A 12,071-nucleotide genomic window follows, 5' to 3' on the forward strand; every position below is an offset into this window, starting at 1 on the left:
CTCTGCAGAGGTGCGTTACTTTTCCCACAAGAGATCTCACCCTTTTTGCCATCCGCAGGGACTTGCCCCCGTTCACACTTCCTTTGGTGTGAGGCCAGGTATAAATATCCAAGCCCACACCGCCTTCTCCGCGACTGCAAACCCACCCTTTTGTCCACCCGCACACCCCCAGTAGACTTCTCCCGATAATACGGCTTTACTCACGGTGTACTTTGGACAATCCTTCATAGATCGTAGAGCCATCATCACTAATGGATGGGGATTTAAAAGGCCATCCCAACCTACGGCAGTGCCACCAACACCCCGCCGGCTCTACCAATCCGTTGGCGTGCAGAAGGGAAAAGATACGGCTGGCTTCCCCAGAGCCATTATAGATCTCATGGTCAACGCAGTTTGTACGGCGCTAGAATCACTAGACGGCATTGGTAATTAATCCTAGGGTGATATAACCCATGCAATGGAACCTCCACCATATCAACACATACCATGGTTCCATTGCCAGCCACATAGTCATATTCATAGTTGGAAAGTAACATTTTATTTGCGATGCAGGAATGATAAGTATATAGCTTTGCATTAAAGTAATAGAAAATAATCAAGTTGACATGAGCAAGGGTGAACTTGCCTGTGGACTACGAGATAGTGCAGTTCAATGCAGTTGATGGAACCTGGACTCGGGTTCTGTAAGAAGCATCATTGTCCGGTAAGGACAATGTTATAAAATCCAAATAATGCAATCATGGATGTATTATTTTATGTTGAATCCCTTTACCCCGCTGAGTTATAGCAATTTAGGGTTGAGTTTAAAATTTATGCCTTTGGCAGTAACTTGCAATTGCTTTAATGTGTAAACCACTTTAATTCTCATAAAGTAAAATAATTCAAAGTAAAACTACTTTACTTGGTGATTCATTATTCATTCCAAAAATGAATTGAAATAATAGAGTTGTCTCTATATTTTTGGAATAAATAGGGAATAGAGTATTTTTCTTTGAAAAATACCTTTCTCAATAGAAATGACTTGGAATAATAGAATTTCATTTTGAAATGTTTGAAAATAAGTATTTGAACTTATTTGAGATTTTTCCTTGATTTTTAAATACAAGGAAATAATAGTTTGGAATTCCAAGTTATTATTTTAAATTCTTCAAATTCATAATTTTGAATTTGTTTCTTAAATTCTATTTCATATTTTATTCTGGTTAAGATTTATTTTTCATTCACTACTCCAATTTTTAAGGGATTTTTAGAGTTGTATTTTATTTACTAAAAATTGGTGAAATTCTGGTCTTTTTTTCTAAATAGTGAAAAGACTAAAATACCCTTGGCCCCTATTGGGCTAGCCCACTAACTAAGTCCCATGGGACAGCCCACTAAGGCATGTGCCATAACGGGTCGGTGGCGCCGAAGCGGCCCACCTCGCTCACTCACTCGTCTCTCTCACTCGCTCGACCTAACCCTAACTTCTCGCGACGCCCGTGGCGATGGCATCGCCGCCATGGCCGCCGCCGCGCTCCGGCCATCTCCGTGCTCCCCTGCCTTAGCCACCAACCAGATCTGGACCGCCACGAGACGATCTATCGATCTGTCCGCGTGGTTTCTCCGATTACCTCCTCTCTTGGCGAATCGCCTCCTCTCTGGATCCACTGGAGAATCGTCTCGGCGATTTGGTGGTCTCCGGCGACCTCTCGTCCTTGCCGTCGACGTGCGCGCCCCCTGAGACCGACCTGGTGCGATGCTGCTTGCAGTACCAGTTCCGTCGTCTCCTTGCCGTGCTGCTGTGGTGTTCGGCTCTTTGGCGTAACGCCGGCGCCTACCCTGGGCTTTGCAGCTGCTATGGCCGCGCGAGCACTGCCTCGCCATGCCATAGCCTCTGCCACCAGGCGCATGTAAGTGATCTTCCCCTCCTCCTTCTCTTCTCCATGTCTGTGCGCCTCCCAAGCTACTGTGCTTCTTCTTCTTTCTGTTCTACTGCTTCCTGGTGATCCTGTGATCACACAAAGCCTTGCAATTGTTGTCTAAGCTGCCTGTGCTTCCATTTTCTGTAAGCTATGACCAAGTCACCAGTTTCTGGTACTGGCCAGTGTTGCCTTGCTTGCTGTACATGCCATGTGTTGATTATCTATTGCTCCTATTATGTTTTGATCTTGCTATGTTGTGTTGTACTTGCTTACAAGCTTGCTATGCCATGTTGTTCATGCTTATGGGCTTGCTATGCTTACTGGCAATCTATACTTGCTTGTCTAGGTGTACTGTTGTGCATCAGTGACACTTGTGAATGCCAGTGGTGCTTTTGAGGTGCTTCTGTGCTTCCTGTCTAAGCTAATGATCCATTGGATCAACCATTGCTTGTTGGCTAATGTATCTGTGTGGCTTGACTTGATTCAATTGATCCATTTGATCAATGAAATGTCAGTGATTGGTTGCTGATTAATTCTGTGGCTAAGTGAATTATTTTCCTTGTTGATGCTGATGCTCAAGCATCACTATGCTACTGCATACTTGTGATGTTGCTTATGCTAGCTCACTGGACTTGATCCAGTGGCTATGATGTAGTGATTGGTGCTGTGTTGCCTTACAGTATGCTACTGTCTGTACTTAGCATGGATCTGTGATAAATTCATGCTTGAATAAATTGATTTATGATGAACTGCTTATGCAGTGATGATTTAAATTACTTGCTTGTATATGAATCTGCTGTTCATGATGATTTAATCAAGCAAATGAATCTGAATCCAAATCTGGATGATGATGTTCTATAGTTGGCTTAACTTTAAATGGTGCTAAGAGTGATGTGACCTCAGTAGCCTTGCTACTGATTGGTTGCTCACCTATTTGGTTGGATCTTGTGGGCTACTCAACTTTGCTTGCATATTTGGGGATCATACTAGATATGAATGCCAATATGCTTGCCTGTGATGAAATCTAGGGTTTTACTGATGGTTGTGTGCCTAGGATTTTCTGTGTAGTCTATACTAGCTGCTAATTATTGCAATACCTCTACTGGTGCTATCTGTGCATCAGATCTTGCTTCTGTGCACAAGATCTGTATCTGGATGGTTTCTATTTTTGGTGGCTTTTTAGACTAGCAGTGATCCTTGGTGAAAACCAAGTGATGATTCACCCTGTTGAGCATCTGCTCAACCCCATGGCTGTGTTATACATGATTTATGGATCAGATCCATTGGATCTGTCCAGGAACTTGGTATACCTTGTTCCAGCTCCTAGTATGAAATGTTTTGTTGTTGCAGACTTGTGGTTTGTGCACAGCCCTTCACCTCCAGATCCTGGTTGATCTTCTAGGTCACCATGATTTCTGGTGGATGAGTGGTTGTGTGTGTTGGTTCTGTTCTTGAGCAAGAACTGGATGAACTTTGTGTTGCTCTAGCTTCACCCTTACCTGGTGAATAATTCTATCTGGTCGACTATCATGGTTCTAGGGTTTGTGTTCCTTGTATATGATCCCTACTTCTATTCTGGCCATGACACACAGGCCTGGTTTGCTTTGTGACTCAGCTCTTGCATTGCCTTGCTGTGGCTTGCCCAGCACAAGCTCTCATATGCTGAAACTTGAGCCCTCTGTGGTTGCTCAGTTTTGGTCTGCCTAATCCTATCTTGTGATGTCAAGGTTTTGGACAAGCACAAGTGTGCAGTGACAGTGCTCACTGTCCAAACTGAATTTCTGTGATGTTTTTCACTCTGTCCAAACTGAATTTCTAACACTTAGTATCCTGGTGACATAGGCATCCCCAATGGGCCTGCTGAAGATAGTACCCGGGGTTTACTGAAGGCCCACTACCCGAAGAATAAGAAGATCCAGAAGCCCAAGATATTATTAAGGAAAGCTAGAGTTGTAATAGGAAGTGTTATTTGTAATCTTGCGGGATGAGTTAGAAACCTTCCCGGACTCTGTAACTTGTACAGCACAAATCCCTCGGCTCCGCCTCCTATATAAGGGGGAGTCGAGGGACAAAGAAAGTATCGAATCATTGTCTCTCAAACCCTGGTTTTCATAATCGTCGAGTACTTTTCGGCTGAAACCTTCGAGATCTACTTGCCCTCTACTTCCAACTAAACCCTAGTCTACAACCCGTAGGCATTGACAAGTTAATACCTTGTCAATTGGCGCCGTCTGTGGGGACTAGAGGCGTCAAGGATCTGATCTCGATGGCACGTTCAAGATCGTCGACTTCATCAACCGCAAGCAACGCGATGGATCGAGGTAAACAGATCGCAACTGGTCTTGTCGATTTTGTTCCTCACCCGCCCTCCCGTTTGGATGCATATGCGTATCTGGAGGAGCCTATGGAGATGACGTTCGAAAGATTTCACTTTCGCGTCGAGAAAGAGGGATCGTATCGTGTCAAAATTCCGATTTCGTCGGGATCGTCGGCGGTCGATTCCGATTTTTCAAGCTATACATCGTCAACCGAATCAGGAGAGGAAGAAACTTCGTCGTCACGCTTCATCAGCACCAGGGCAAGAGAAAAACTTGCCAAGATCTTCAGCGACATGTCGTTTGAGTCATCTGCGGATTCCTATATAAGCGATGGCTCAAGGAGTGTCGACAGCTATGACTTCATCGACAAATCTATTACAGTGGGCAAGGTCTTCGCCAATCTTCATGATGGTGTCACCAAGCCCAACATAGATCTGAATACAAAGTATCATCGGATTTATGTCATCGGAGAGCCAAGTCATGATCAGGAGGAAACATCTGAGGCTTTCGACGATTTGGGAAATCCATACGTCGATCCCTCTGATTTGCGACGAGGCCTAGGCAATAAATATATCGGGCCACAGCCGCGAGACAGAGTCCGACTCCCGCAAGCAGCATGGGACAGAGCCGCAAGAGCTATGGATGGCTCAGAACCAATGGCTACCATAGCCACGCCGGAAGAATTACAAGCATATCAATATAGGCTCGCACGAGCTGCAAGGGAATTGGAAAAACAGACAGCTGAGCTAAACAGAAGAAATGAGGCGGCCTCTGCATCAAGTAGGCGAAGGGCAGAGCTGAGTCGACAATCTAGAACTTCGGGTGATAGCCACAGAGAAGCTCGGAACAGAGCAAGATCAAGGTTACAAAACGTACCTGAAGGAGAAAGAGAGCACTTGGTGCAAAACCTCGACATGTCTTTTATGTTGATAGACACGAGAGGGAACATCATACCCAAGACACCAGAAGTTGGGTATATGGCGACACAAGCTTTCATCCTTGCATCCAAATCACCCCCAGGAGATCCAAGGGAGGCATTGTACAACATGGCAATGGCAGGAGTTGGAGCCATGGGGACGGCGTTTGTAACAACACCTCCCGAAGGAACAGCAAGGCAAAATAGTCCACGACCTGTGGCAGCAACAGCAGCAGCTCCCGAAGGACCAAGTGGAGCAAGGGACACGGCAGCACAAGCAAGGGTCGACAGAGCGCGACAAAGCAGAAGGGAACATCGGCAATCCCCAGAGTTAAACGACGAGGATATGTGTGGCTTGCCGTGCTTCACGAGGAGAGTTCGAAAAACTCGAGTCCCTTCAGGATTCAAGTTACCTGATAACTTCAAGAAATTCGACGGCCTTCAAGATCTAGAGGATTGGCTGGTGGATTATCTCGATACAGTGAAGCTCACAGGAGGAACCAGAGCAACAGCTATGCAAAGCATCCAGGTACATCTGAGTGGAGCCACACGATCATGGATAAAGAAACTTCCTCCAAGATCTATCGACAGCTGGGAAAGCTTCGAGGACGTGTTCGTCAAGAACTTCCGGTCCACGTGCAAGAAACCTGCGTCATTAGAGGAGTTGAGAGCGTGCCGACAAAAGCCAGACGAGCCAATGAGAAAATATATCCAAAGGTGGAACATCATCAAAAACTCGGCAGAAAATATATCTGACGAGAGGGCGATAGATGCGTTTGTCGCAGGAATCAGGCGTGGAGATTTTGTCGAGGATTTGGGGAGGACCAATCCAAAGACAGTATCTGCTTTAATGGAAATAGCAAACAGATGGGCAGATGGAGAAGATGCTGTTCACAACAAACGGCATAGGTCGCCAGAGGAAGACCGCGGTCGAAACTATCAACCAAGGCGACGATTTCCTCGGCAGTACCCGAGCTATGACGCTCCAGGTCAAATTTCGGCAGGCTTCCGAGCAAACACCGGAGGAAACAATAGAGATGATTATCAGAGAAGCAATGAGCAACGAGGCGACAATAGAGATGACTCTCGAAACAATAGGCAAAATAGTGGGCCAAGGTTCCAGAGGCCTTTCGTGTCTCCCAAAGAGATGATGAACGGGCCGTGTCAGATGCATTTTTTCCTCGACAGCAACGGAAAAAAGACAGTCAGGACATCTGCAGAAGGATTGTCGCAATTTCCAGGCAATGTTAAGGTGGGCAGGGCATGCTAATGCTCAGGCAGCACAGAGAAATCCTCGAGAACCCAGGAGTGAGATTCACTTGCCACCTCCTCCCGCGATTACGGATGACAATCGACATCAGCTCAGAATAGCGGCAGCACCTCCACCACCGCCCTACGTTGATCCTAACTCTAACGGAGCGGTCTCGATGATTCAGAAGGGAAGGCCATCCAATAGAACTCAGAAAGTAATCTCGCGACAGGTGTTTATGGCAGAAAAAATGCCTCCACCAACAGTCGAGTACCTAAACTGGTCCGGGCAAGACATTGGCTTCACTATAGCAGACCATCCACAGTAAGTTCCTCGACCAGGGCAGTCAGCACTCATACTACCAGCGGTTATCACAGGATTTGACGTATCTCGCGTGTTTATAGATGGTGGCAGCAGCTTAAACCTTATGTACGCAGATACATTAAGGAAGATGAACATATCCCTAGCAAACCTGAAGCCAACTGACACGAGATTCCATGGTATCACACCAGAGAAGCCAAACTATCCGCTGGGGAAGATTAATCTCGACGTTCAGTTTGGGACCCGAGAAAATTACAGAATCGAGAAGTTGGAGTTTGAAGTCGTAGATTTCCCGTCACAGTACCACGCTCTGTTGGGACGACCAGCATATGCTAGATTTATGGCGGTACCACATTACACATACTTGTTGTGGAGGATGCCTGGACCTAAGGGACCAATCACAGTCAAAGGAAGCTTCGCCCTAGCCGATAAATGTGATAAGGATTTTCATCGAATATCAGAAACTTTCGGGATGCAAGCTGAGTATTTGGCGTCAAGGCTCATGACTGACTACGACGTATTGCCAGACGTTGGAAGGCCAAATAAAGAATCAACTTTCAACACTGAGAAAAATTCTAAGGAGGTGCAGATTCACCCGACAGACCCAAAAAAGACGACATCCATCGCAAAAGACATGGACCTCGCATAGGAAAGCGCGCTCGTCGAGTTCCTCTGTGAGAACTGGAAAATCTTCGCATGGTGTCCAGCTGACATGCCAGGAGTACCCAGGAAACTTGCCGAGCACCACCTAAACTTGGATCCACTAGCGAGACCAATCAAACAACCCTTGCGACGTTTTTCGGAACCAAACCGCAAGGCTATGCTGTCAGAAATTGATCGACTAAGAGAAGCTGGTTTTATCAAGGAGCCGCATACAGAGGCCACATGGGTAGCTAATCCAGTGTTGGTGCCGAAGAAAAACACTAAGGTCCTTCGCATGTGCGTCGACTTTACGTGTCTCAATAAACATTGTCCAAAGGATCACTTTCCCCTCCCGAGGATCGACCAAATTATCGACTCCACGGCAGGATGTGAACGTGTGGTGACCCGGCATACCACTGCATGGTGTAGTATGCAAGTCTGATATAACACCAATGAAACACAGTTCCACTCGTATTATATCGCTCAGAGTGGTACAACAGAAACATATGCGGGTCCAAGGCATGTCTATAGAATTACAACATTGACTCTATTACATAAGATCAGCACCGCCTCCTACTTTACAATGAGGTAAATCTGCAATAAACTCCAGAAGAACGACTCGTAGTCTAATTCTATCACGAACTCTATTTGTAGAGTATTTGACTAGCTATAGAGGCTAAGAATAGATTCTAGCTAAGTAGGAGCTAGGTTGAGGAAGAAAGTTCCTTTCTATTGCTATTCTAGGTTTTCTCCTTGTTGGATGTGGTATCTGACTCCTCGGACAGGGTCCTGTGTCTTGAAGTAGTTGTTGACTCATCGGCCTTCGAGTTGCACTGTAGATCCTCCTTCGATGCCTCCATATCTAAGCAGGGGATTTAAGAGTGGGATGAGTACGAGCGTACTCAACAAGTTCATTATAGGAAAGAGGTGTTTAATGCACTAGCTACAGCATTAGACCAGAAAGTCTAATACCAATGCAAGTTTTCATAACCATTTCTTCAAAGGTTGCTTTTATTCAGAAGAACTATGTCCGTCAGCCTTCACCGGTTTACTAGAACTTCATGGAGCTCCTTTCCGGCCGCGTTCGCAGTTCCATATCCCGGAACAGGGAGTGACAGGTCACGGTTCTTTACACTCTGCAGAGGTGTGTTGCTTTACCCATAAGAGATCTTAACCTTGGTGCCAACCAGGTGTACATTCCTGTCCACACTTCCTATGGTGTGAGGCCCGGTATAAGGTCTAGCCAATCATGTTCCTCCGCTACCTCAAACACCCACCTTTGTTGCATGCCCCGACCCTGGGTCCTCGCCGGTCCCATTATTCCCACTCACGGGTGGACCCCGACCATGACGACAGTTTGGGATCGAACCAAACTCCTTCGCCGGTAGCTGCAACCCATCATAGACCGCAATACCGTGGGGACTTAAGGCTTCCCCAGCCAACCGCTTGCACTTCGAGCAACAAGTGTCTATGGACTATGCCGTGGGGACTTAAGGCTTCCCCAGCCAACCGCTTGCCCTGACAGATACAAGTGTCTACGGTAAAGCGCATCCGTTGATGAATGAGAGGTGGAAACACTTTTGACTACTCCGTCCCACTCCGGATCTTATGGTTAACACGGGTATTACGGCACAAGAATCACTGGCGACATCTGTTGTTTAATCCTAGATGGATATAAACCCGTGCAATGGAACCTCCACCATATCAACACAATCCATGGTTCCATTGCCCACCACATAGTCATATTCATAGTTATGAAAGTAGTGGTTTTGATTTTTATGCAATAGTGATAACCATAATACTTTGCAAATAATTTGATAGAAATACACAAATGACATGAGCAAGTGATGAACTTGCCTTTCTTGGCTGCAAGATTATGCAGACAAGGTCTTCGATACGCAATAACTCCAAATTCTGAAATAGCATCATCGTCCGGTAAGGACGATGTTTAAAAGATTGGCAAGGATGCAATAATGCATAAGAATGAGATGCAATTCGCTCTAAGCGTGACCTAACCCCAATGATTTTAGGATTAGTGAGTTGTAATGATTAGTTCAGGGTGTGTTGCACTTTTAGAGTGATTCCACAAACAAGGTTCTTATTATGGTTTTGTTGTCTTATAATCATAAACAAGTGGTGTATTGCAAAGTAACAATCATACACATCAAAGAATAGGAGTTGTATAATAAGTAAAGAGCAGTTATCAATTTTAAGTTCTATAGTGCATGGTTGATAGTTACATGTTATATACTTCAAAAGAATAACTTTTGAAGAACATGTTCTTTAATGAAGAACAAGTATGATAATTATGGTTGTGGAGTTCTATGGTTTATTATGGGTTCTAACTAGTTTCTAGAGTAAGTACTAGATGGATCCTAAAGATGTTTGATTCATCAACCACTAGGGCTTGTATGGTTTTAGTGAAGCATAAGTATATTAATCAATTAATAGTATATGAGTGCTATCAGGGTTGGTATACCTGATTGGTGCTAGATAGTTAGGGTTTATAGGTCCTATAAGGCAGGTTTGATGGATACTCCTTATTTACTTCAAAAGAATAACTTTTGAAGAACATACTTCTTAAGTAATAAGAAGTATTACAATTAAGGTTTAAGGTGGTCTAGGTTTTTACTATTGGATCCACTTAAATAGGGTATAGGTGGCTCCTGAATATTATGGTTTCATAAGTATTAATATTAGTAGGGTTTAGTGGAGTATGATGTATGATGCCTACTATTGACATGTTTGCTGTTGGAGTTCATCACAGTGGTGTGATGCTAACCAAGGTTGATTAAGGATGATGGTTTTGGGAATAGGAACTAGGTTTTACACTTGGTTAACCCTACTTGATTATCTAGGTCTGATGAAGATGAACACATGGGATACCCATAAATTAGTGATAGGTCTTCTACATTTTAGGTGGCCAAGACAAGTATTTAGTTGCTACTCTGGTTCTCATGATTTGAGAGAAGGTACCATGATCACATGCTCTAACCTAGGGTTTAGGTTAGAAGCAATTTAGGGTTCACATGTAATAATAGAGCTAGGTTTCTAAATGAGTTGAGGGTTTAGTACTACACATGAAATGATGAGTTCCTAGTTTTCTTCCATATGGAACTAGGGTTTACTATTTACCATATAGTTCTATGATTAATAACTTCATTTTAAATTTGAAGTTATTAATAACTTCTAAGTAAAGAACAATATTGAATTTGGCATTTATTGTTTTTAAACAATTAATAATTAGGGTAATTATTAATCAGGGTTTAAATTTCCACTAATAGAAATTGAATAGGATAACAAATAAAGAAAATGAGTTTTCATGTTTTCTTTATTTGCTTACTGGTTTTAATTATTTTATAAATGTTTTCTTAATTATTGAATTTTAATTAAATTTTGGAATTAAAATTAAAGGCTTAATTAACCATTATTAAATAATTGAATTTTTATTAAAAATAAAAATTTCATTTTATGTTTTTATTGGATAGAGTTTTCTTTTCTAAGAATTATAATATCTTATTTACATTTTTCTGACTTAAATTGAATTTTCTAGATTTATTTGAAGTTGCATTAATTTTCTGGTATTTGAAATAAAAATAAACAACTAGGGTTACCCGGACAGATCACCCACACAGTCAATGACTGGTGGGGCCGTGTCCACCTCACCTGCCACGGGGCGCTTGACCAAGTCAAAATCGCCACCGTGGCGAGGAGGTTACTGGCCGGCGGGAATTGGCGATGGTCGCCGGCACTAGGGCGTTCCCGCGAGCGTGAGCAGGGGCGCGTTGGTCAGTACTCGCCGAGGCGAGTCTAGTGGTGGCAGCGCCACCACCTAATGGTCGCCGGAGCGGCGGCGGCGGTGATGCCCGACGGCAATGCTCACAGGCAAACGGTGCGGTGAGGCTACGGTGGTCTAGGGAGCAAGGCGAGCATGCCAGGGAGTTCAGCGGCTCACCATGAGGACGTAGGGCGTGACGGCGAGGTCGGAGATGGCCTGAGTCGCCGGAATCGACACCTCCGGCCGTCGGAGACGATGAGCTCGGTGGGGGAGCTGCGAGGGTTTTAGAGTCGATTCCTTGTGGGGGTTGACCTTGTCGAGGACGGTGATGAAGCTGGTGTGCTCGGATTGGCTTGGGAAGGCCTCCATCGCCGGCGGTAATGGAGTTTAGCGGCACCAGGGTTTCGGTATGGGGGAAGAATTGGAGCAAGGAGGAAGAAAACGAGCCAGGGGTTCGTCGTGGGGTATTTATAGGCTCCAGAGACGAGCCTCGTCACGAATTGGCGCCCTGGGGAGTCGACAGCGAGAGAGAGGAGGAAGAGCACGGCGTCGTGCTGGCCGGCATGCGGGAGGAGAGGATGAGGACGATCTTGTCCTCGATATTTCTAAACGAAGGGGTATCGGGCTGGGCCAGGCCGTGGTGTTGGGCTTCTGGTGGGCTAGGTTGCTGAGCTGCTACGTCTGGTAAGTCCAGGTAAGCTTCTTCTCTATTTCTTTTTATTTTCTGTTTTCAATTTTCTATTTTCAATTCTGGTTTTATAATTCAAATTTGAATCTTCTTATTTTGCAGGTGTTTAACAATTGGAGTTTACTGAGTATCTAGTGCAATGACTATTACACCACTCTCCCAATTGAGGAAAGTATTTTATAGTTGATTAAATTTCACATATGTGGACTTATTCAATATAGCAATTAAACATGAGTTTGTATTCTCATTTTAATTTCT

General features: G+C 44.5%; 1 protein-coding gene across 1 annotated transcript in view; it reads right to left on the reverse strand.

The window, feature by feature from the left end:
- The window catches only part of LOC127347205 (homeobox-leucine zipper protein ROC6-like), a 50,615-nt gene extending 39,121 nt beyond the window's left edge, over positions 1–11,494 (reverse strand). Inside the window, exon 1 of the mRNA XM_071829177.1 lies at positions 11,303–11,494. Coding sequence (XP_071685278.1) covers positions 11,303–11,494 — 192 coding nt within the window. The remainder of the gene's footprint in view (positions 1–11,302) is intronic.
- Positions 11,495–12,071: the final 577 nt, after the last annotated feature.

This window comes from Lolium perenne, chromosome 4 (assembly GCF_019359855.2).
Source record: "Lolium perenne isolate Kyuss_39 chromosome 4, Kyuss_2.0, whole genome shotgun sequence".
Taxonomy (NCBI): Eukaryota; Viridiplantae; Streptophyta; class Magnoliopsida; order Poales; family Poaceae; genus Lolium; species Lolium perenne.